The sequence below is a fragment of the Struthio camelus genome, chromosome 10 (assembly GCF_040807025.1).
Source record: "Struthio camelus isolate bStrCam1 chromosome 10, bStrCam1.hap1, whole genome shotgun sequence".
NCBI classification, from domain to species: Eukaryota; Metazoa; Chordata; class Aves; order Struthioniformes; family Struthionidae; genus Struthio; species Struthio camelus.
In genome coordinates, this window is record NC_090951.1 from 2,183,692 (window position 1) to 2,209,326 (window position 25,635).

Consider the following 25,635-nt stretch of genomic DNA (forward strand, 5'->3'; position numbering starts at 1 on the left):
TTTGTAATCCTGCGGTGCTTTTGTAGACCAAGTACAGCACAACAGAAGGTACTGGGAAACAGCAAAAAATCCCTTTGAAAGGAAATGTATTTTGCTGAGAAGCAAAAAGGAGGTTATTTTACCCTCCTGCCATGGTGGCAGCGAGTACTGTCATGAGAAGCTCCAGAGCCTTGGTCAGATGCTGCAAAACACATCCTCTGTGAAAGGCACAGCCCTTGCCTGGGGTAAACTGTGCTCCGAAGCAAGGCTGGGCTCTGCGTGCCTCCTTCTCTCACCCCTGTTATCTCGCTAAGTGATTTGCTCCTGGTGAAAAGCGCTTGCTGACCCAGCAGGTTGGAGCTGCTTGTTTAACAGTTTCCTGGCTGCTGGACTGGCTTTCAGGTTTCAGAAGTGCCTGTGTAAAAACGTGAACGTGAAGGCTCCAGAGAGGAAAGTAACGTCTCAACTTCATGAAGAGCCCAGGCTGGTGCTACTCGGAGAGCTGGGCTGGAGAGCAGGGACCTCTCAAACCCACCTTTCCACTAGAGACACCGTAACCCTGAGCAGCATGGAAGAGGTGTGCAGCTGCCTCTCTGGGGACAGTCCCCATGTTGCTGCCCCCAGGACAGGGCAGGATGGCAGGGGAACATCCACCAGAGCTCCCTCACTTCCACTTTGCAGGTCATGTGCCCAGGAGAGTCTCTGGTGATAGCCCAGCCTGGAAGGTCCTCCTAGCTGCAGGCCCACGCTCGCACCTGGCAGTGCCACGGCGCTGCACACCAGGGTACCGACCATTGCACGCCAGAGAAAGCCACTGGGGTGTGAGCCACAGTCTCCACCACAGGGACGTGGGTGTCACAAGCCAGACAGCCAAATCTTCCTCCTGTGCCAGCCAGGTGGTCTCTCGGCTCCAGCCGCATCTCAGCAGGGCTGCCCGTTCAGGGACTCCAGGTTTGACACAACTTACCCAGGCCTTCAGACAACATTAGCTCTAACCCCACTGTGACTAAACCACCCTCCACCCCGCCAGGGCATTTGCCAGCACTCTCTTCCACTAACAACTCATTTGGCACACATCTTGCCGTCTGCACTAACAGAGGAACGAATGGTTTAGCTGTGTTTGCAGATGTGGGTGGCTATCCTAGATGTACCCATTTGCTCAGCCAAATTAGAAACTACCTCTGAGAAAGTGTTTTAATCAGTCATGCTCCCCTGCAGAACCGAGGCCTCCTGCTAGAGCTCTGCCTGGGGCTAGGCTACGCAGCCCATCTCAAAAACCGTGTCCCTGTTGTAAGGGCTGGAGTAGGAACAGAGCTGTAATCGCCGTGAGAAATGAACACTGACCGCTTCAGTGTGGCTTCGCATTCCAGCTGTACCGAGCAGAAAAACAACCTTAAGCCAACTCTGTTCCCCTTGACATGCAGCTGCTACAACAGCATTAAAATGACTGTTAGGGGGGAGGAGAGATTGCCCAAGCGCAGGCCTGCTGGAGGGAACAGGGTGCTGCTCCGGACCCGTGCCGGAGCTGCTCCTGCATGAGGGCTCCCCCTCTCCCTTCCCTGGAAGCCCGATCTCAGGGCTGGTGCTCCAGGCTGCAGAGAGCTCCCAGCCCTGCCCAAACGGTGCTGATGCTCTGCTCCTGCTGGGCTCGACACCTGCTCTTTTGGGAGCCTTTAAGCTTTTTTTTCTCCAAATTCCAGGAGGAATCCCCTGCTGTCAGCTGCTTTCCTGGCACAACGATCCCTCATTTTGAAGCAGCAAAGACAGAGCGAGGCGCTCTCCCTCCTGCATTCCTCCACCCAGCCTGTACCTGGAGAATTACTGCACTCTCCAAACGAGCATGTCGGAGAGACAGGCAGGGTCCCAGCTGGCAGACCCCTGGGAAGCTTTCAGCTAGGCAGTCAGAATAATCACTCTTTGCCCTTCTCCGGTGCCTTTCAGCCGAGGATCTCCAAGCACTCCGAAACGGAGGCTAATTAGGCAGAAAAGGGAACAGCTGGCAGGACAGCGGCTGGATGCAGAGGGGGGAAGTGGCTTCGCTCGCTCGGCTTTCCACGGCACAGAGCAGCGGGCAGAAGGTTGTGCATCACTCTCCGAGACGGGGATTAACTCTTACGTGCCTCTCACTTCCCACAGTTTCCCTAAAATGGCAGTTGATGCTCCTAGTCCATACTAGGACAGAAGCAGAGCTCACTGCTGGCAGCCACACATCACTGATTGAGGTGATGATTTATTTTCCAGGCAGGTTTGGCTCAGCAGACTGGGCAGGTCCTGGAGCCAGGAGCTCCTGACCTCTACTCCCAACACGCTTGTCCGTGTGAAGCTGGCTCTGAGCAAAAGGCTAGGGCTCAGCGCCCCTTTGCCTGAACACTGCTTTGTGTGCAGAGGGCACAAGCAAGTCTCAATCCCAGAGGCAGATTGTCATAAGCACAAACACAACTAAGTGTGTGAGGACACAGAGGGGCAGAGCCAAGGCTTGCAACAGTCTCCTGCAAACTCAAACGCTGATGTGTGCAATGCAACGGTGGGACTATAGCTGACAGTCAGGGCCCTACTGCCTTTGGGCACAGTTTCTCCAGGCAATCTAGGCAGGATCAGATTCCCTCCCGAAGATCGCGTCTATCCTAGGCTTTCATACACAACCCAGCACCAGAGCACAGAAACGCTCCTTCCCTTTCTGAATGCCAAGCTTTCGACTTTGAAAGCATCCTGAAGCTACGAGTTCCACCCGCTCACTGTGTATCACATGAACAAGCGCTTCTCTTTACGGGCTTCACATTTCCCTGCTCCTTCCAGTGCAGTCAAGTGTCTCATTGATCTCATCAGTCCACGGAAATTACTTTCATAGGTAATGTAGACACACCAGAATATGAAGTCACAGAGCCTGTCATGGCAATGGCACTCCTGCAGCCTCCCTGCCCATGGGCCGGGGACAGCATGGAGTGGTCTTCCTGTTCCTCTTGGAACAATCCACCCGCACAGCTCTCAGCTGGACACTGCCCCAAATGCAATGTTCAAAGAAACTGCTTCTACCCACTGCCACAGGCTTCCTGCCCTTGAGAAAAGTTTTGGGAGGAGATGTGGGGTGGACAAACAACTAGAAGGTGAGTGTCAAAGAATATCCACAGGAATCAGCTCAGGTGTCCTCTCTGGAGCAACGTGCCCACCTTGCGGGATAGAGGGACAGGAGGTTGTGCTATGCTTGTATGTTATGGACATGAACCTTTCCCTCCCCCATACAATGAAAACTGCATCAATAGATCCCCCATCTGCTCACATACATCACACACTTCACTCCAGTTTATTAGCTGGAATAAATCATAAATATTTCATTATACATCAACGATGCTCGACTCTGGGAAGGCGCAATCCATCACCTCGACACTCCTTGCGACCTGCCGCCATGCAATAAGCTTTCCAGTCTATTAAACAAGATTGATACAGTGTGCTAAGATGGACTAGGGGAATTTATTTATGGAGCACTGGGAGAGTGAGGGCACTGAATACATGGCGCCGCATGGACAAATCGGGGCTCTTCCCATTACCCTTTAGATGGGGCAACCCAACCAGAAAGTTCTCAAGCAGTGAGACCCAGACCCCTCTCCTGAATCCAATATAAGGTGCTGGGGTGCGGGACTGCAGGGCACAGCTGCACAGAGCACACACTGCTGCAGCTGGACGCTTGCAGGAGTCTGACTGCTGCTCTGACATCGTTGGAATGAGTTTGCTGGTCCCACACCAGGCAGCGTGAACTTGGGCTATGAGGCTGGGATGGCTACCATGCTAAGACAATGAAGTGACAAAGCAGCGAAGGGCCTAGGCTGGACTCCGAGGTGTCCCAGATCGGGATCCAGGACATCGGCACCCTGTGCAGGGGAAGGGGAGCTCCAGCTCGAGGATGGACTGCATGAGGGGACATGGCTGGATTGGCAGGGTTCTGGCACAAGGCTCCTACCTCTGCCCTGGTCAGCACTAGCATGTTCATCAGAGGAGTCATCAGAACACCGAGGACACAGCCCAGTACTGCTCGTGTTGGACAAGAACATTAGCTGCTCTTCCTTGACGGTGCACAGGTTTCTCAGTGGTACGAGAGCTGTGTGTGCCCAGAAGTACTTACTAGAGCACCAGTATTTTGCTCCTCTTTGCGGCTCCCCGGCTCATTTTAACACCTTCTCCTCTCTTTTTGCCTATTGTGAAAGTGAACGCATGTTCTCTGCTCAGCAAAAACCAACAGCAAGCAGAGGAGAACCTGCCTCCCTTGCAAGAGGCAAACACACCCAGACTCCCCCAGGACAGCACACGCTCCTAACTCCATTCCTGGCAGCAGCCTTAGTAAACAGTAAACCGGTTCCTGCGGATGGATGCCCATCTCCCACGCAGTCCAGCGCTCTTCCTCAATCTCCTCCTCTATCATGTTGTTTCCACAAAACACAGGATGCTGCTAGCTGTGCTCCACCCTTAGGACCCTAGCGTCATGCTGTTTCATGCCAGTAGCAATGCTCTCGTGAACTATCATCCCCTCCTTAGGAGGTGCAAAGATTAAGCAATTCAGTGAAGACGACACAGAACAGTTTTGAACCCCAGCTCAGCCCTAATATCCACAAGACTTTCCTTTCCCTTCTCTCAGCTATGTGTTGCTGCTGTTACCATGTCAGAGCTCAAGGAAAACCCAGCACCCAACAGCCCAGCATAAGCATGCTTTCTCTAACATGGACCTTGTCGAGGGCTGCAGGTCAGCTCTTGGGTCAGGAATCCGATCTGATCCATCTGAGAGACCTCAGCTCTCTGTCGGCTAGATCTCCCTTTAAAAGCAACACCACTGCTTCTGCTAACAGCTCTGTGGTCAAATATTGGTCATACAAGATGAGCAGACACAAGTGGCTGATTAGTTACCAATGACTGATCAATACACAGCAAGATGCTAACCTGACACTCAGCGAACCCTGAGCCCTTCCATGGTGTGCTGCACTGCGGGGATTGATTAGAGGCAGCCTTTCTCCTGAAGGGGATTGACACAGCCTCAGCAACGATGATGTATGTGTACATATCTATTTAATGAAATGCTAAATGATAGGCTAAATAACAGAAGCAACTTTAGCTTGATTTATTACATGGAAATGAATAACGTTTGTCACTGCTGCCAGCCATCTTGGCTAAGAACAGGCTGCTCCAGAGGTTACCAGCACAAATTGTGGTTAATTAACAGTAATTAGCACTTTTGAAATCCTGGATTTTTGCTCTGTTGCAAAGGCCTGTCATGCCGCAGTGCGTGTCCCATCTCCCACAGATTATCCCCGCTGGGTGCAAAAGGATCTCGGCTCACCTTTTCCTACTAATACCACCTTTCATCCAAGTCTTTCAGCATATATAACAAAGAGCAACTAACAAGCATTCACAGTATTATTCCTCCTCTTTCATAGGTGGAGGAACAAGGTCCCAGGAAGGACTAGCAAAACTCCCCAAAGACTAACAACCACAGCTATAAAGGCCCTGGGGAGGGAGCGGGGGACAATGTCACAATGGGGACATTTTAGGTGAGATGCCAGGAGGACCCTAGGAAATGGGGCAGGTCCCACCCTATGGAAGGAGCAACAAAGGTCCAGCTGGGCCGGCACGCTGAGGTTTCATTTGTGATACCAAGCTAAGCAATTAATTTCACCCAAGGTAGACGACATACACCAACCAGGTGTGAGCACAGCCCTGCCCTGCCCTGCCCTGCCCCTTGTCTGTGACTGTGGCAATTCCTCTATTTCAGAGGAAGGAAATAAAAAATTCCAGAAGCCAAGTAAAAGGAAAACTGGCCTCCCCGTTCCCTTACCACCTGCGGTGGGACCTTAGCATGGGTCTGGGCTGCTGGAACAAGCTGCTACTGAGAAGTAGCTTGCTTGCAAGACATGTTAGGTGAGGCACAGAGAGGTAGAAAACGACTTATCAGGCTGCTTTCCTGGCTTTTACTCCACTCCTCTTTGGCTTCACCATTACTGTCGCAGCTTCTTTGGCTGCTCCCGCAGGGAAACACGGCACAAACAGGCTTGGCTCCTTTTGCAGTCTCCTTGCATCCAATTTAACCAGAAACAACATCTAACCTTGCCCTCCACTGTCCCCTCCTCAAGTTCTTTGATCCCCTTTTGAGTTATAAGGGGCCCTGAAAAATTTCCTTGTTACTGCTGATCCAAGGTGTAAAGTTTAAATCTCTAACTCCTGCTTTCTGTACATCTTTCCTGCCCTGCCCAGCCTGCGACTGCAAGACCTGCTAAACTCCCAGGGCGCAGTTTGCTGCTGCGTTGTGAGCCTGGTGCAACAGCAGGACGCTGCCTTGGGGTGGCTGTTCGGGGCCAGTCATGGTCATTTATCCCCACCTGTTTGCCTGGAAGAGCAAAATGCCTTCCCTGTGCTTGCTAAACACAATGACCACAAATAAATGAGCTGTCTTTGTATGACGAGTCAGTCTGCTCAAAGGCACCATTCTCGTTTCAGTGTATCGAGGGTAGTGTCTGACTGGTTTCCACTGCAATCATTAATAAAGCATCAAAAGCTGCTGAGAGGGAGAGATAGAGACGGAGAGTGAGAGTTTGAAACTTCTTTAAAAAAAAAACATGCATATTAAAAAATGCACCAATTATTCATGAGGAAACCATCTCCCCTCCCAGTAACTTCTGGGGCTCCCATTTACTTGGATTAGGCCTGGGCAAAGTGGAAAAGCCTTTCCACGGTGACTCAACCCTTCCCAGCAGAGCCGCCGGGGACAAGATCTCCCCAGGGGACTATGCCGGCATCGCACTTCTCGAACCAGAAGCCCTGGGGGGGTGCCATGAAATTTTCAGTCGAGAGGCAGGGTAGATGCTGGCACCGACCGTCCCGACGCAGCGCCCCAGCGCTCTGGCTGGCAGCAGCTGTACCTATTTGCTATCCATCTCCCTGCCAAAGGACGCCACCGCACCCACGGAGTGGAAGAGAGGAGAACGGCACAGCAGCTGCAGCTGGGAGATACGTTTCTGTGGTTGAGAACAGGCAAATCAGCCATCGGAGGAGCTAGCTGCTCTCCTTGCAGGTCCTGTCAATAACTGCAGTGTGTTAGAGAGCCTGACGGACCCTGGTGCTGATGCTGGGGAGAGGGGGAAGGATTTCCAAGAGAAATTTAGAGCCTTCACAAGGTCCAGGGCAATTCTGAAGCTCTGCTTCAACCCGTCTGAAGGGAGGAGAGTTTTGCCCTCTATTCAGACGGAGGCGCCCGGTTGAGGAGTCTCCTTCCCCAGCTAGGACTTTGCCTTGACCTATATCAGTCCAGTACCAGGCTTTGCTCTTGTCTTCATTGCAACCACGATCTGGCCTTGCAGTGGCGGGAGCCCTGGAGGGAGGTGGGGACATCCAAAGAAATCGATGCACCAAGGGTGATGCAGGTTGCTACCACGCCTCCCCCAAACAACCTCTGAGAGTAATAGGTGGCTGTCACGCTTTGTGGGCCACAGCCCAGTGAGGCAGAGCGAGATTTCGGGGATGCTACAGATTTGTACCTGCATGAAATCTGGAGGTAATTTAATGGCTCACAAGAAAGGAAATAAATCTATTAGAACAGAAATCGCTGTTTGTTTACGTATCTTGCCATGAACATCACCACGAGCAGCAGCAGCAGCAGGTGTATGTGCAAGCACCATTTATTTACATAATAAAATTGCCAAGTAGATTTGTAGCTCAGGGGCATCCTTTCCTCTCAGTGCGCGTGCCTAACTCCCATTAGCACTAATGGCAGCCGCTGTGTGCTCAGTGAGCGGAGAACAGACCCTCCAACTGCCCTAATGACTCGTTCTAGGAGATGTACGGTGGCAGACGTCTCAATGTGCCGGGTCCTCTCCCCCCGACTCTGTCAGGTGATGGGAAATGCATTGCAGCTCGAACCTGCTTTGCAGTCCACCCCATGTGCGAGAGCTGGCAGGTCTGCGGTAGAGCTGCCTGCTCCCAGGAGAGAAGGGGTTAAGCAGCTGATCTCCACTCTCAAAACTTCTCCAGAGACCCCTGGAGCATCCAGCACGAGGAAAAAAGAAAACTAGAAAAAAGCCCCAGCCTGGAATGAATTCCTGTCATGCTCTGAACGGGGAGGTTTGTTTGTATTCCAGCCGCAGCAGAGCTGAGCCTGCTGTCAGAGCCACGCTGGGAGAAAGGGCAAAGCCCTGCCGAGATGAAAGAATGTGAAGCACCGGTACAGCCTCCCCTGGCATTTACACCTGGAAAAAAAATCACTCAAGGGCATCTCACAAAGAGCTGCGCTAATAAGGCGCTCCTCCCCGGCCGCGCTGTGCGGCTGAGCCGGGGGAAGCGGCGATGCAGCCGCGCAGGAAACACCAGGAGCATCTCCAAGTACCTGGGGGGCAGAAGCCGCAGATAAGGCAGTTCTGATTTCTAACCCGTAAACCCGAGCTGCACTCTCCCTGCACCGCTTCCAGCTAGTGGACGTGGGGACGTCTGAGACTCGCTGCCAGGCAGGCGAGGAGCACAGCTACTCCTCGTCTCGGCTGATAAATCAGTGATTCCTTCACCTCACAGCCTTCTTGTTTAAAGGCTGAAGGACAAGTGGCAGATGAAGAGGTCCCAGCCCAGCCACACTGTCCCCTGCACCTTTTCCTCCATGGTACCACATGCAACAGCAATGAACCCATCCAGCTGGCCCCACGCACACTCCGGTCTCTGCCATGCTCACTGCACTGTGGCAACGTGGTGCCAGAGCTGGACCGGGAACTGGACCCTCCCTGCCCTGCACTCACACACATCACAGATAAGGATGGGTGCACACTAGCGCTCCGTAGCACTATCTTAGAAAGTGAGCACACAGCAGCCCTATCACACTGATGGGCCTTACTGAGATACCTGAGACAGGTGGTCCCATGTTCGGGTTGTAGGACGTTTGTGGAGTCTGGACCTAACACAGGCACTCTCAGTCTGAAACTGTCCGCTTGGTCCAGCAGGGTCAGCTGATCCCTGAAGACCTGCTGTGGCTAAACCACCACCAGAGCTAGAGTGAGGCAGCACACCCGGCTCAGAAAGGTGCCACATTTCCATAACGGAAAGTAGCAGATAAAACAGCTAAACCTTTGACTGTTTCTGCAAGCCACACAGCCAGGACTTTGTGGGTTCACTCATCATTAGCAGGAACTCGTGGGTGACTGATATGACACAAGTAGGCTGAGCGGAGGGAACCCCCCCACTGCTTACAGCCAGAATTACCGCAGATGGGTTTGCCCAGAGGACAAGCCAGAAAAGAAAATGGGTAAGTAAAAATGAAAAACGTTTTTTCACATTAGCATTTAAATATTTATAGAAATCCCTGCAGACAATGAGATGAAAAAGAAAACTCAAAGACTAATAAATAAGTAAATGCTCCAAGGTGTGGCAGCCCAGCAGAACACGGCTGCCATTCAGCTGGTGAAACTACAAAGAGCACGGCAACCATGCATGAATGGCTAAAAATAATAATTGTATAATAATAAAAACATTAGACAAAAAACCTTTGCTTTGGGTTCTGCCCTCTGCAGAACAGCTGAGGGATTAATTACACTTTAGTTAAAGGGAGCACTACCTCTTCTTTTCAGTGCAGTGACCTGTCCCGGTCTCTCACGAGACAAATTATTAAATAAAGCAGAGATAACAATGGGAGGATGTTGACTAAGAGAGGCAGGGGTGGGGTATGGGCAAAGATTTCTGGCTTAAACTGTTTGCTTAAATATACAGGAGCCTATACTTGTGCTTACAGCATAATACCATTAGTCGTGAGTAAATATGTTCTCTTGAGCAAAACCCACAGGGATGACTCCGTTGAAAGTAAAGAGCCTGGAGCAATCACGTCCTACGATGCTATCTGTCCCAGCTAACAGAAGGGGTGGGAAGGAGGGCCTGCCAAAGCCAGAGACGTTCAGCCCTTCTTCAGACACTACTGACAGCCTGAACTACAAATGCAGAACAAAACCATCACCACTTAACCATCCTTAGTCTTGGATTATGCATGTTAAAAAAAAGCCATCGCTTTCCTGTACTGGGGAAAGAAGGAAATCAGGCCACTGACTCCCTGGTTTGTCCTACGAGCTGTAATCAATTTGTGCAATTCCACCACCCTGCTCTGTGCTCCACTTATGGCTATGCTGGGTTATGTAAATCAAGTGCCGAAAACTGTTCAGCAAGCTAAACAGATTGTGTGGGCACCAGTAGAGCGCCTCAAGCAACAGGAAACGAGACAATCAAGGAGGGAAGAGAAAGCTGAGGACACAAAATACGGCAGAAAAATCATAGACAGGCAAAGGTAGAAGGAAGGTCTAATTTTAACAAATATTCTCTTGAGCATCTCTTGTGATAGTCAGATGTAATGACTGACGATAACCCCCAACAGCCCCCCTGGATCAGAGAATAGGCATCCTCATGGCCAGTGTGACAGCCTTTCCCATCAGTATGCTGATTTAGCTGAAGCTCCTGTTGCGAGATGCTGTGCAAAGCAGCCCACCAGGATGCAATGAGTGCATGCAGGCAGCTGCAAAGCGGACCCACAGGACAACTGCTAAGTGCAAAAGCTGCAGCACAACTGCTCAAGTGTCCTTGCTGAGCAGCTCTGCCCCTCGAGGCCACCAGGCTCTTACAAAAGCTCTGACTGAGCAAACTGGTGGGTAAACTCCAGCTGGGATTGTCGCCACAGCTAAATCTTCGTCCTGAGAGCTGGGCACGGCAGCCTGCTGAGGCCAGGCTGCAGCAGGCTTGGCTTGGCAAGGAACTGAGGAGCAGAGCTCAAACGCTCTTTACACAGATTGCTACCTCTTGTTTGGAGCACTGAGTTGCCAGCCTGGCCCCTGCAAACACTGAAAGCTGCTTTGGATTTCGGGTGATTATTAGATGCATTTCAAAATCCAGTCTCTATCTTAATCCTTACCTTTCCCATCCAGAAGCTCTCCACCAGTAAATCCATTCCCTCAGTCACTGCTGTAGACACCTCTCTGCAGCATCCGTGCTTCCTGCTGAAGAGTCTTTCCAGACTCCTGTCACCATGGGTCAGTCAGTTACAGTAAAGACACAATAAACACTAGCCTCTCCTGCACTCACTGCCCGAACCACGAGTGCAGATCCCAAAAATATCACTGGGGCCCAGTTCCAGCTGCACTGGAGAAAATGGGTGTTTTGACACCTACAAAGGGACCACAGTCTTGTCCTCGGTGAGACTGCTCAGGTATTTCACTCACACGACTTGATACTAACCTTTCCCTATGGGGTTTTTAATTTTGCACTGGGGGAGACATGCTATTTATATAGCCACTTGAAAGAAAGCCTTGCCAGTGATCCAACAGGGTCTGCCAAGTACCATGAGAAAGACGATTGTTCAGCCCATTTCTTTACCACATCCTGTGCTCTCTCCTGCAAGAATTGACTTCCTCTCTTAACCCCCTTGCCAGCTTGCAATTCTTTTGCTAGACCTTCTGACAGGCTTACACGGCTCAGCTTCGAGTCTCTACAATACAACCCAGCTGGAGCTGGGGACAGGACTCCTTTCTTTCCTCACCAGCACAGGAAGGGAAGAGTCACTCCCAGCAGCCCTTACCTGAATGAGCCCCCTCACTTCAGGCTGCTAGAACAGCCCTGTCATAGCACATCTTGAGGGGAGAAGCAAACAGATACTGAGTGAAGAGTCTGGATTTTAGAGATGCAGGTACCTGCTGTTCCCACTGACTTGCAGCTGGGGTGCAACTGCTCCATGCTGCTGAGAATTGGACTGTAAGTACCAGAGGCTCCAGGAAAAGTAAACCGCTGGCACCCATAATTTGATACAACTAGAGCAGAGCTTTGTAGAATAGTAAACATATTCTGTGCCAAAAGCTGCTTTCATTTACAGCTACAAAAATCCAAAGTCACTCTCTGAACTGCTGAAACTATCACTCTCACAAGCAACCAAGGAGACAGAGGGTTTTATTTCATTATATTCTAATGACCTTAAGACTTCTAACCACTAGGTAAATCTGACAGTATTACATCCTTATCACTCAGGTAGGAGTGAGGCAGGAAGCAGGAAAAGTGAACTCTCTCTCCACAGTGTTAAAAGTGTGCATGTGTGTGCATGTGTGTGCGTGAAGAACATTTCAAGGTTATAAAGGAATCTTTATACAAGGCTAACATACTAGATACCATGCCACCTTTATATTTTTACTTATAGAAACACCTCTCAAATGAGGGCTGGGTGGAAACTTCAGCCCACTTCACTGCTGGTCTGACTTTACTGGACGGCTTGAGGCTATCTGGTAGGTGCCTGCAGCCTCTGTTCCTGGCCCATGAAGATTCAGTACGATATCCTTCCTAAAGCAGCATACAGCAACGTGTTTGGGATGCTTGGGGTTTTTTTGGTGACCTTTCACCTGTGGGAACACGGGTCCAAGTTAAGGTGCTAACAAATGAAGCAGGTGAGCTTATCTCCTCGTCTCGAACTCCCACTGCTTTTCTGCTCAAATGATGGATCATGTAACTGAGAAGTGGAGTTGGGGCCTTGCACAAGACTAAAAAAGTAGATCCTTCAGCCCAGCCTCAGAAGGATCCAGCTCTTCATCCGATGGGCTTACCAAACTGGTAAGTCACATCATCTGCAAAACATTATAATTATGGAATAATTTTTTAAAAATAGAATTTGCATTAACTGAATTTATGACTAGCAGAGACAGAGCAAACAAACAGAAAACCTGCAGATTAGAATGCTAATTAGATGTATTTCTATTTATAATCTGCCTTGATCAGGCTAAAGCATTTTCTGTTTCAGGTGTCAGTGCTACACCCACAAATGTAAGCAATTCCCTTGGCAGGGAAACACCTGCTTGTCTCTGGAGATGGGCAAGTGCTAAGGAGAAAAACTCACAGTAGTGGGACCAGGTATGAGCTGCTCACTGCTGTGTTGCTGCTCCTTCTCCTGGTAACATGACGGGATGCCAGCCCGAGCAGAAGAAGCGACTGAGTCTGGTGAAGGCTGAACTGCCCAAGGTGCTTCTACAAACACTAGATCCCTTTGGGCTGAAAAACTGCAGGCAGCTTTGCCTTGTTCATCATAAGCGGTAGGGTTGAAACCTCCAGACAGCAGGGGCCAAGAATGGCAGATATCTAAAGCTGATGCCAGGAAAACTATCCAGCTATGGAAACTGAAGCAAACTGTTGCCTCAATTCACATAATGTAAGTAACAACAACCAAAGTGGGTCAGATCAAAGGTTCCTCTAGCCCGTTCCTTTCCGTGGGCCAGTGGCCGACAGCAGACAGCCAGGGAAGCATGGACCAGAGAAGTGCACAGCAATCCCTCCACAAAGCACACCCCAGCATCCAGCAGTCCACCCCACAGAACGGTTCTCCTTCTCTCTTTTAAGAGATAGAAAAGAGGAGTTCAGATGTCCCTGGAAGGCCCAGCATGTCCCCTTCTCTCCCACTAACAACGTGAACTGTCTGGCAGGACAATTAAACAACTTACAAGAACCACGTCCCTAAGTCCTAGCACACTCAGCCAATGGCCAGGCTGAATCTCTAGCAGGACCTCGAACCAGAACAACCCAGGCTATGAGCTGGGGCTGTTCCTCGCTGCCAGTGAACGGCTCAGTCTGAAGAGGAGAGACAGACACAAGAGGCCCGGAAACAGCCTGAGAGTCACTGGGCTTTTTCATTTGACTGGAGATTTGCGTCTGCAGCAAGGGCATGTCCCGTCTGGACATGTCTATCAGGAGCAAACCGTGAATTGCAGTGCTGTACATGACACTCCCAGCTAAGCCAACCCTTTTCCCTGGTGCCCAAGTTCATAGATCACAGTGGAAAAGGCCTGGGCTGAGAGAAGGGCACGTTCAGCAAGCACACGCACACCGCATACTGCTGCCCAGGCTCAGCAGCATCTGAAAGCCTGCCAGAATTGATGGGTGCTTCTCATTTTTCCTGATGATGTCTTACTCCAGATGAATTTCTCAATTTTTTTTCCTGGGATCCCTCTTTCACCACGGAACATCCAAAAGGAACAAAGAGATAGTAGGTCTACCCTGCTCTCCTAACATCTTCAGCAATGGGATGTAAGAAGCCTTTTTGGATCATAGGAAACATGGCTGATAGGAGTCTGGTGGTTTTGTGACCTGCATTAAGGGATCGAGCAGGAATTCAGTGATAAAATAGGACTTACCAGTGTGAAAAATAGCTACAAGTTGTTTTTTTTAAATGCAGCTTAAAGACAGAAACTTAAAAGATATGAGTCATCATTTTGAAATGTGCATCAAACAAGTTAAATAACTCTTACTTTCTTAACGACATATTAATCAAAGTGCATTGATTCTTGAATCAGATTCTACTACCAACAAGCTTTCTATCTTCTCCATCCTGATGCATGCATTAAGAGAGTTTTATTCTGACAGATACAATATAGAAATCAATAAAATCTTATTATATGGAGCTGAGATACATGGATTTGTTGCAGGATTTATGCACTGCTATCAAAGCCAGTGCTATTTCATGTCTCAGCCTTAACCTGTAATTGAAAATAAATCTCCCCGAATACACCAGATTCTAATTTTCTGGATGTACGGGCAAATGTGAATGGAAGCTGGCTTTCCCCCAGGGAGAACGCTGCTCTCCGATCGTATTGCTCCCCCTGTGCAGACCAGTGTACTGCCAGACTCCTATGGAGAAAGTACCCTGCCTGGCCCGGTGCAGTGAGAGAAACATCCGGGCCAAGGCACAATGCTTGGGCCCCGTGCAGCGTTTGCAATTCCATCACGTGCCCAGATCCTCTGTCCCATTGCTCATGACTACAAAGTAGCTTGCCTGCCTGGAGATCACTGCTTCCTGCGCAAAGATAACACAATCTGACAAAGCTGGAGCCTGAGCAATATCAGCATCAGAAAGCTGGGAGAGATGAATAAAGATCAGGGAGGGGGATGACCACAGTGCTGGAAACTGGTATTTGTCTGCTGCTTTCCTCCAGCTCCTGTCATTCGCTTGGTGATTGCTCACTGGCATGTGAGTTTGGTCCGAGTTCATCTCTCGCTCCACAGCCTCGCAGGGCGCAGGACAGCTGGGAAGGTATTGCACTGATGGCAGAGGGAGGGCTGGAGGCATTTTTCCTTTGGGTTTGTCTCATTCTCCTAGGGCTTGGTGCTGCTTAGATGTATGACAGCAGGTGGATATCCAGCAGTCTCCCTGGAAATGGCTGGAGGGAACTTTGATCTAACCAGCTCTGTCAACAGCATTAATACAATAAAAATAATCAAATTCACTCAAATGGAAATGAGAGATGCAGAGAGATAGGCAGACAATACTGCAAATCTGAGAAAATAAAGAGGAGGGGAGCAACAGTAAATCACCTACGCAACACCAAGAGCTCAGACACTTCTCAAAAGAGCCAAGATCTTGAATTCATCAAAAAGTCACAGTAGCATCATGCTTTCTGTCTGTTTTTTCTGTAACATATACACGCTTGTTCCTCCTCTAACGGAAGGCACAAAGTGGGCATATTTGTAAAGGGATGTCTGCACAGGTTTCTTGTAAAATGCACACATGGTGTTTCCCTCTAGCCCAGAGGGGGAGGAAATATGGGTTTGCCATTGTTGCACTAAGCTCCTTTCCTTTCCTAGTAACAGAGCAGGGAGCTGCGCCAATGCTCTGGTGTGAGGGTGCCGGTGGCCAGTCTGCATCATTATTTTTTCCTTCTATTGTAAGGGGAAATGACCATTCCCAATGCTCAGCATGATGTTGTTTTCTTGGGGAAGATAGCTTCACGGCAGAAAAAGGGATTTTAATAACAGAGCTGTCAGTCAGAAAGGAAAATGACTGCTGCCATGTAAGACCCGACTTTTTTTTTTTTTTTTTTTTGGCTTCTATACTTTCTGAGGAAACATATGATAGCTCTATTTCCAGGAATTGCAACCAGGAACAGAGAATGGGCCTAAGAAAATTGGGGGGGGGGGGGGGGGAAGACCTGCAGTTAAAAAAGGCTTAAAACTGAAAGATCCTTTGTGAGCCTTTAGTTGCAGAACAGAGCCCAGAAGGTGACCTGATACAACACTTCAGTAGGCAGTTTGCAAGTTTTGAGCATGATGCTGTTACTCACTTTGAGGGCATGTATGGTAGGGAAATGGCACTTAGGGCCTGTGACCCCACCTAACGCAGGTCATCCACCTGCAGAAAGTGTGGATCAAAGAGTGACAACTCTGCCCACTGGTTCTCTCAGAGAAACTTGTGAGCTTTCACAGCTCATGAGTAACGCCTGCCTTTCAAAGGGCAGCTGTGGACCAAGACCTGCTAGCCAAATCGTGGTATTGCCATGCAAGTCTTCAGGAGGGAGAAGGTGTCTGATGAGAGATTTGATGGGCTGCAGACTCAGAACTTCAGACCTGATTTTTTCCCGTGCAGTAGCTTGCACGGAAAAAGCACACACCTTGCAGGCTGCAGAGGGGCAGCAAACAGGGCGTTTGATAGCAAGGTACTGCCGAAGAGGCGTTTTGTGAGCACAAAGGCAGATTGTTTGTTTGAGAGCCTCCTCCATCATGGCAGAGCATCTCAGAGAAGAACCAAGGGATCTTCTGCAACTCGTGTTTTAGGGAGCTTCTAGGTTAACTTAAATTAAAAAAACAACAAAGGAGAAAATGTGAAGCAATCTTGGTTCTGTGTGTATAAACTCTTGAGGACAGATAACCAGGTAGAGCCACAAACTGATTATTGTCAGCAAAATCAGTACTACAGGCCCCCCAGCTACTGTCTCTGAACCTTTTCAGTCTTAGCCTCACCTGACTCAGGTAAGGACATCTCCAGTCAGTCAGTCACACAGCACATAGTGCATATTCACTACGCCTCACTGGTAAGGCACGTTCCAGGAGTGGAGAAATCCAGGATCAGATACTGTAAAGGACTGAGGAATACTTGTACTGCTACAGATTTCACATCTCTGCCTTGCTGTGTGTGTGACCCTGACAGAGACAGGGAGAGTTTTCACCTCTCTGACTCACCGGGACTTTGCACTCCCTGATTAACTGAGTCATCGGGGGTTTCCTATTCCTGTGAGATTTTCCCTGAACACAGAGACCCACCTGCCCCACCTTGTGAGACTGGAGCAACGCATGGAAGAGCATGCACAGAGCCTATGTTTAATAACTGCATCACACACATGTCACCAAACACTTTCCATTGTGCATTTGATGCTTTGCATGCAGACAGATCACACCACTTAGTGTTTAATAATACAGCAGGTCCCAACCACTGGATACCTCTCCCTTCACTCAACAAGAGAAGTGTTTTTCTAGGGACAGATCCACCATGAGGTGCAGTAAGAGCAACACTCTGTGCTTTCCTTGCAGTAATTATTCTTCATTTGCTGACCTGCTGGTTTTTAGGATTGTCATTAACAATCAGCAGAGTGCTAAATTACAGCTGAGGAGTTATTCACACTGTCTCCAAGTTCATTCTCTCCAAATCGCATTCCTGCTCCAGCTGAGCACACACTTCCCTGTGTCCTTGAAGAACACGGGGGGGACCAGGCCAGAGCTGCCAATCACACCTCCATCCACTTTAGGCACATGTACACATCACTCAGGAATGACCCATATGAGGGTCTGGCACTGCCACGCTATGGTTATCCCTTTTGAGAGCGAGAGGGACGCTAACACTGTTTACCCTCTACTGAGTCAGAAATAACATCACCTTGGTTTCAAGAGCACCACAAGCATGCAGGCAGCCTCACCTTTAAAACATTTCCCTATAATTTGCAAGTATCACTGGCAGTAGCAAGACTCTGCCTCCTTTGTGCTCTGCCAGTACGGTCTCCGCTCCAAGTTAACCACCTCTGCTTAACTTGGGTTAATTCATCTTCCAAAGCCCAGTCCGTAAGAGCCAGCTATTAGGAGGTACAAACCCCTTGGTTGTATTATGCGGCTTCTTCCCTCACACACAGATTTGAGCTCTCACAGTGAAAGCCACATCCATTTCCAAAGGCAGCCTCACCATCGGGAGGGGCAGGCAGGGTGAGCAAGGGGTGACAGGTCTCACTCACGGCACCACTGGCCAAACGAGTCGTGGAAAAAACAGCCTTGTCTATCTGACATCCGCAAAAGATAGAGAAAGCAGTCGAAAGAAAGAAAGAAAGAAAGAGACAGAGAGGGAGAATGGAACCGGAAAGAAAATTAAAAGCCTGTCGTCCTTCTTAGGCAGCTACAAGGAATATCAAAGAGGAAGCTAGACTGGTGGATTACTGCTGGGAATGTCTTCTAGGCATCCTCCGACCTGTCTCTAACCCCACATGGTTGTCTCTGCTCCCTCCCTTATTGCTGGCTCTAAGGCTTTGCTCAGCTAGTGAAAGGGTTAAGTTTAATTTATACTGATTTCTATTTAATATCATTCTCTCCCCGTAGGAGCCGGCAGCTGTGAGCTGATTGTACTCTCTCATTATGCAGTCTGTATCACTAATGGCCTGTGACAAAGGCATGCCATCTTCCAGGCCTTACCCCCGAGAGCCAATTAAACACACATACTCCCTTCCTGTTTGCAGCGCATTACAATGAAATTAAACTGAATTTCAAAATCATTTTCTCCTAAAGACATCTCTTTGCAATAATTAATGCATGCTATTCCTTTGCATCTGAAATATTCATCAGGAGTCTTGACTAAAAAATTTTTAAAGCTGATTGCCCTGCACATAGCACTGTCTACTGACGCTCGAGTCCCAAACCGTGGTACCGGTGTGGGATCAGCACCAGCGGCGACACTCCTAGCAGGGCAGCTCTCATCTGATTCAGAACAACAATAATAATAAATCGCAGCTTCCTCCTAAATTGTCAATAAATAAGGTGATTACAAGGAGGGCATCAGAAATCCAGCCCAGTGCTCCTGACTTGATGGCACTGCTGACACATAATAAAGAGGGAAATGGAAAAGTCAGAGCTGCTTATGTGTTAAGGTTAGGCACAAATTAGAAATCCCACCCTTCTGCACTCCCAAGATTAACAGGCGGTTGGGCTCAGTACAGACAGACAAATACGCTGCGCGTGTTTATCCCACTATCCAAACAGCTCACTGCCGGTGGCAGAGGTAACAGGAAGACGGGCAGTCAGAGATACTAACCGACTGCTTGAACGTTCAGGACAGAGTTGGCAAAGCTATCTTGTGGCACTGCTCACTCACGCTTCGGGTGGGCCCAGGGCTATTTTATTATTTAATCTACATTGCAGAACCGTCCTGGGGGACAGGAACCTCTGACCGGGGAGGCCGAGCTCTGGCTCTCACGCTCTGTGCTATACACAGAGCGGGAGGCCTAATTTGAAGCACATAACTTATTCATGGACTGTCACGTCTATTCCATTTGGGAAAAGCCTCCAGCCTAGTATCCTCTTGAATTTGTTACCCCACGTTATTGGCAAGATTGGCCTTAAGAGGTCTGTTCTGAGAATTTACCATCCCGACCACAGCAGTTTCAGGTAGGGCTAGTCTTGATTGCGTTCACTGTTATCAGAGCTGGATTAAAACAGGATTTTTTTTTCCTGTGTGCAAACATTTGACAAAAAAATCTGCCAAGGCAGACATGCGACCCAGCTGCAACAGGTATTAGTGCTACTGCATCTTCTGGTGGAAGCTCGAGCAAAAGAACCAAATACAACAGTATCGCACCCCTAAAACATTTGATATTTCAAAAACATTTCCCACCTTCAATCAAAAGGGAAAGGCAAATCTTGAGACTTTTCAATATATGAAAACTCAGAAAAAGAAGCATTTCCTTTGCATTTCAATATGTATCATGTAAAAACAAAAAGAGCTTAAGTTTCAAAACAAAAAGGTCTCTCTATTCGGAAGACTCGCAGTTTTTACTTTTAAAAATATCAAAAAGAAACATCCTAGCAATTTCAAAGCCTTCTTCCCAAACCGCTCCCAAATTGAAGACACCAGCTGTGATCTTTCCCCAGAAAGTTCAGCTGCCAGTGAAGCAACGTTTTCTGACTGCAAAACGAAGGTTCCTTGAAAAATTCCCAAGTGATCCCAATGGCCAAGCCCCAAGACTTCAGAGAACACCACTGTGCGTATGTGGTGGCCCCCAGACATGGCTTTAACCACACAAGTCCGGTGTTTTAAATACTCAGCCGGTTTGCTATGACGACGATGAGAACAGAACTGCCATTTGAACAGTGCATTGCCAATGAGAGAGAGCAAGCAGGTCAGATTCAGAGCTACTGAGGTTAGTGGAAGTTTTCTACTAATGTGGCACCCATCCAAGTTATGCTAAATAACAGCTGGTTTTCACGTGGTGAGGTTGTAGAGTTCGAGTCCCAGGACGTGCAAGTTCTAGTATATTACATTTACCAGCAAACAGCTCCAAATATACTCCGTTCCTTGGCTGACTAATTAGAGATAACACAAATGAAGAACCTATCTGGACCACTGTCTGGTTTTTTTTTTGCAAACAAGCCTGGCCTGCACACTCAGCCAGCCTGTGCCACCCGTGCTCTAAACCCCAAACAACACCTGCCTAACTTCAGGGGCAGAATTAGCAGAGGACAACTGAAGCTGCTGGCCTCTCTGCTCGCCACAAAATCACCCTCTCCCAGATGTTGCAGGGAAAGCATTACAGTACCTGTTTTGAACCAGCCATCAGGCGTGAAAGCATCTTTTGTTTCTTTGGGTCTATTCCAGTATTCGCGGAATACCGAGGGCCCCTTAACGAGAAGCTCCCCTTCTTGGCCTTCTAGGCCCGGTGTCACCTAGAACAGACAAACAGTGAATGCACCCTGGGCAACGGCAGCACGCAGCCATCCCCGGCCAGCCGCGCTCGCCTCCGCCTTCGTCCCGCAGCACCGCAGCTGCCAGGCAGCACGGCTGGGCAGAAGCAAGGCTCAAGCGGCACACGCTCTTAGCCTTCGAAAGCCTCTCACTACAAACGCCATGCAGCCTGCCCACCTGCAGGACCTCTTCCCTTAGGTGGATGAGAGCTCACGTACATGCCTTCAACATTCAAAAGTGCTGAAAATACACATCTGGGTTATTTGTACACAGGAACTGCCATCCTGGAACGCAGCAGCAATCCAGATAGTTTCACACCTTCTGGGTCCTTGTAAAGGAGGGGAAAGATCTCATATACCGACAGCTGGTTGGGGAATACTCTTGGAAGAGGGACAGTCCTTTCTGACTGCTAGATGGCAAGCCCTGACACGTGCAGTCCTCATGTCCTGCTGCCTGCACCCTGCTCCCATTCGAGCACCAAGTAGCCTCTGTCAGTCTCCAGGTTGTCCCTGAGCAAATCCTTTGGGAAACCCTTCCCCACAGGAGCACAAAAGCTTCTCTGCCCCTGCTCACTGCTCCCAGAGCCTAGGCACAGTCTGAGGAGGGAGGATGTACGGAAGGCTTTAGCACACACCTTGCAGAGCAGGCATCGTGCTCTGCAATCTCCAGCCCTCCTGTTCAGGGCATCCAACAGCACAGGGAGCCCCTCTTTGGCAAGGCTGGCCTTTCCCACAGTGGAGGCTCTGCGGGGATGAATGAAAGCTAATCACAGAGCCTGGATCCTGAAAGACCTGCACATCCCAAACAACTACACGTCCTGCCCCCAGAGTGCTGCTGCCATCCAGGCCTGAATATCTAGCAGTGACAGCAGCAAGCTTGAAGGATTAGCGGATGGCTCAACCTTTGAAATAACAACTGTGGGGGATACTGGCCACCAGCTGCACCACTTGGCACTTCCAGCGACCTGCCTCTTGGCTTGGAAGCGAGGCGAACCCCTGCCCTCCCTGGAGAAGGCAGCAGAGCCAGCTCTGCAGACTGGCAGCAGGCTGCGGCTCTGGCACAGCGAAGGCAGCCCCAGATACAGAGATGTACCCAGCGCACTGTACCCTACACCACTGACTGCCCCAGGGATAGCTGCTGACAGATGTGCAATAAAACAGTAATAAAGTAAAGCCAAAACTGAGGCTTCTTAGGGAACTGCTTAACCACCTGATGCGGCTTTGGTCTCCCCAGTTCTCATACAAACACAAAAGTACCAGCATTTCTAGAGAACAAAAGTTATTACTGTCCCACAGCAGCTGGGAAACTGGATCCCGTCCTGGTGTTCACAGCACAAACACCACTTGCCCTACAAGTACTAGCCTGTTTGCAGTTTCCACAGTGATGGAGACTGTCCTCCTGCCCTTCCCAGCTGGGCTGTGCAGGTCTGGAAAGAAGCCTGTTGCAAGGTGAGAGAAAGTAGATGAAAGCAGCACATTCCTGTGAGTGTGACATTCTGCTGTGTTGATAGAGAGAAAACTTCACTTTCCAAAACTGTCAATCTAACACTTTTTTTTTTTCCCCAAGGAGGTGGCAGGAAACACCATCTGATTTGCTCTCAGGCATACGTGGCTTCTTTCAGGCTCACTTGAAGGCAATGGTTACAGTGACAACTCGGTATTCTGCAAACCTGCATGGGCAAGTTTTCTATGGCAACAAAATGAATATCCTGCTGTTAAGAAAACCAGAGAATCACAGGAAGGTTACAGACTTGCCTGACATGGCATAGCATCTCATTGCTCTGGCACGCACATCACACTGTAATTATGAGGAGGCAAGCAAGGTAAGAGATGAGGCACTGGAGAGTCACGACCATAGTACTTGCTCGTGTGACGATGTTAACACAAAGTCCTTTGCAGGGAAGATATGCAAAAACAGTGTAATGATAGAAGTCACTGTGAGATTTGCTTGTACACATTACTGCACCCACCTAAGAGGATCTCCAAGCCACTTTGTACTTGAGCGGCTGCAACACAGGCAAGATACATCTGGGACCTTGAAAGTTAGTAATGCCAGAAATGCAGCCACACGGGAAAACAGTAATAGCAATCCCGGAACATCAGGCAGAATCACAGAGAAAGTCAGGCTTTGTATCTCTTTAGAGCCTTTGATGGAAGCAAAGCTTCTCTAACAGAAAACGCTCAGAAAGCTGCTTTGTAAGGTATCATTTTTGTTTTAAGTCATTTCTTCCTGATGTCCCATCTTGGAGGATATGGTGACACGGTGCTCTCTGTATACACAGCCCATATACTTTCATGGAACTGCTGTTTCGTTAAATGCCTCAGCATATCACGAGCTGGACAGTAGCTCTAGAGTCCTTGCTGTGCCTTATCTCCACTGCCTAGAAGATGCTGCAGGATAAAAAGGTCATTAATGCTGATGACTGGAATTAGCTGAACAATGGTAAAACATGGGTGATTCTGGATGACTTTTCCCCAAGGGATCTCAGAGAGGGAGCCTGAAGACCACAAAATCCACAAGCAGGACAGCACTGAAAAATCTGGGATCTAGGAGAGCCCGGAACCAAACCTCTGTGTCCACAAGAGCAAAAGGGCAAGAGGCACAAAGCTTCTGCCTGGCAAGTGCGTCAGAGACGCGCTGGGGTGGGCACTGTGACCCCCAAACAGAGCAGCCTGCAGAGGGGCCAGCAAGGCAGGGTTTCACTGCTGCCACAGGGACTACACGTAGTTTTACAACGTGATTATTTCTTCTCTCTTGTTTTCCTGCCAGCTTGGCCAAGGCATCACAAACAAGCAACTTCTCTGAGCAAGTCAGTGACTTTGGTGTTCCTGGTTTCAGTTTTGCCCGTTAGGTAACACAGTTCTTAAAACTTGCCAGCAACACTTCTCCTGGGGGCAGGTATTGCACTGCACTCGCGTTCCAACAAGACTAGTCCGGACCCCATCCACTCTTGAAGTACATCTCAGCTACAGATAACAGAATATCCATATTCTCCCCACATTGTAGGCATTTTAATTACTGGTGTGAGCCTCCAAAGTCTATCCCTTTAGCTGTCAGGCTGCCTTTGGCTCCGCAGAAAGGGATGGGAAAGGAGGAGGTGGTAGAGTAACCAGGACCTGCTAACAGCTGCCTCAGATTCATCTACAGCTCCTGCCAGATTTTGTCTTCTGCTTGTCGATACTAAAAGCAAGAATGGATGTAAATTTGGTTACTGCAAAATTCTTCAGGCACAGTCTGTCCAGCCCAACCTTGCACACACACTGCTGCACAGCACCAGGCAGCAGTGCCAGCTCCTGCCCCACCTGCAAAACGCTCGCTGTGCCCCAAAGGAAGGGCAGCAGAAGCAGAGCTACCTCAGGGAGCAATCCACTACGCTGTTTACCTGCGCACTGCTTTTCTTGTGCGAATCAAACCTTGAATAAGCTCCAAATTTCTTGTCATATCAACTCAAATTTTGGCAGAGGCTCAACCCACATCTTATCTAGAGCAGAGCTCCTTGGCAGCAGGCACCTCCCTGTTGTGTAATTTAATGATGTTATGGCTGGCTTGCAAACAGTAAAACAGAAAGGCCGTGACGTTATCTTAATAGGATTTTGCTTGCTGAACTCCAAATGTCACCGGCTCTGCTCCCCAGTGCAGCAAAGAGGACGCAAACCACCCCAGTGCCAGCAGCTTGTGTTGCTTGAAAACAGCATAAGTTAAAATTCCGGGTTCAAGGCATTTATCTAATACAACCTCTTGCATCTGATACCCGCTAAAATCACACATACATACCAAGCTAGCACACTGGCAACATGCTTCAAAAGCAGGCATTTTTGTGGCAGCAGTGTGGCTAGCTTGTTTGTTTCCTTACTCTCTGAAATCTCAAAGGTACCCTTTGTTGACACACTAGGGCTACGTTACAAGCAGCTGCTGAAAGAATCAGGTTGCTAATTGCACAGATATCCTATTCTTCTAGTGCCATACGTTAATGCACGTCTCAACTGCTTTAACCACGTTCTAGCAACTTTAACATACAGCCACAGCGTGCCCTGCAAGGGTGCTGTTTGATAGCTTTCTGCTGTAAAACAGATTCAGCAAACTGAGCTGGGCCAGCCGGCATACTAGATAAGATTACATTTTTCACGCATGAAAATAAAAGGTTGTAATAAATCCTTTGAAGGAATAAATCTGGGTGATTATAAAATGCATATTTTCACTGCTTCCATTTTACCTCTTTATTAGCAGGAAGCAACGGTGGTTTGTAAATAGCTGGGAATCCCCATTTGGCAAGCAGCCCTGTGATTTGTTCAAAGTGGCCATTTGTTTTCTTGCGGTCTCTGATATATGCTATCCCTCTCTCCCCTGGGAACTGCAGGAGCGGAGTTTATAATGGACTTTAATGGAATTAAGAGCTTTTATGAAGGTAGACTTACAGCAGTGCGTCTTTCACTGGAAAGCAGAAGAACCACTGGATATTCCTTAGCAGAAACATGTGGAAGACAAAGAGTGAAAGTTGAAAGGCAACGTTTGTAAGGAGAGGTAATAACTTTTTATTACATTGATAGAGTTGGGAGGAAGACAGGCAAGCTTTTAGGCTCTAAAAAAAGCCCTTCTTCAGGCTTGAAGCAGAAGCAGGACGCTGAGAATAAGATTCAGTGGAACACAGTTAACATCTAGCAGGCTTCCCCCCCAAAATATCTAATCCTCTTTCTGGAGTGAATATCAAAGGTTCAGAGGTTGCAGGTCAGAATATCTTCTCTTAGGAGGAAGCCTGACAAGAGACCTTACCACACGTGTGAAGCAGAAGAGCAGGGCAGTGCATTTGCAGAAGCCAGAGCTTGCTGGGATGGGGTGAAGTGGAAGGAGGGAGCAGGACAACGAAGGGGGATTCTTCTAGCCCTGGAAATAATGTTGGGCGATGAGAAAGAGCCAACATATGGCACGCA

General features: G+C 49.0%; 1 protein-coding gene across 10 annotated transcripts in view; it reads right to left on the reverse strand.

Annotated features, from left to right (window-relative positions):
• Positions 1–25,635, reverse strand: part of ACSF3 (acyl-CoA synthetase family member 3) — a 77,378-nt gene that overhangs the window by 13,714 nt on the left and 38,029 nt on the right. For all 10 annotated transcript variants that reach the window (XR_011143113.1, XM_068955310.1, XM_068955316.1 and 7 more), the window contains one exon: positions 20,562–20,688. Coding sequence is in view for 9 of the 10 variants with exons in the window: in XM_068955310.1 (XP_068811411.1) it covers positions 20,562–20,688 (127 nt within the window). In the remaining variant the exon portion in view is untranslated. The remainder of the gene's footprint in view (positions 1–20,561; positions 20,689–25,635) is intronic.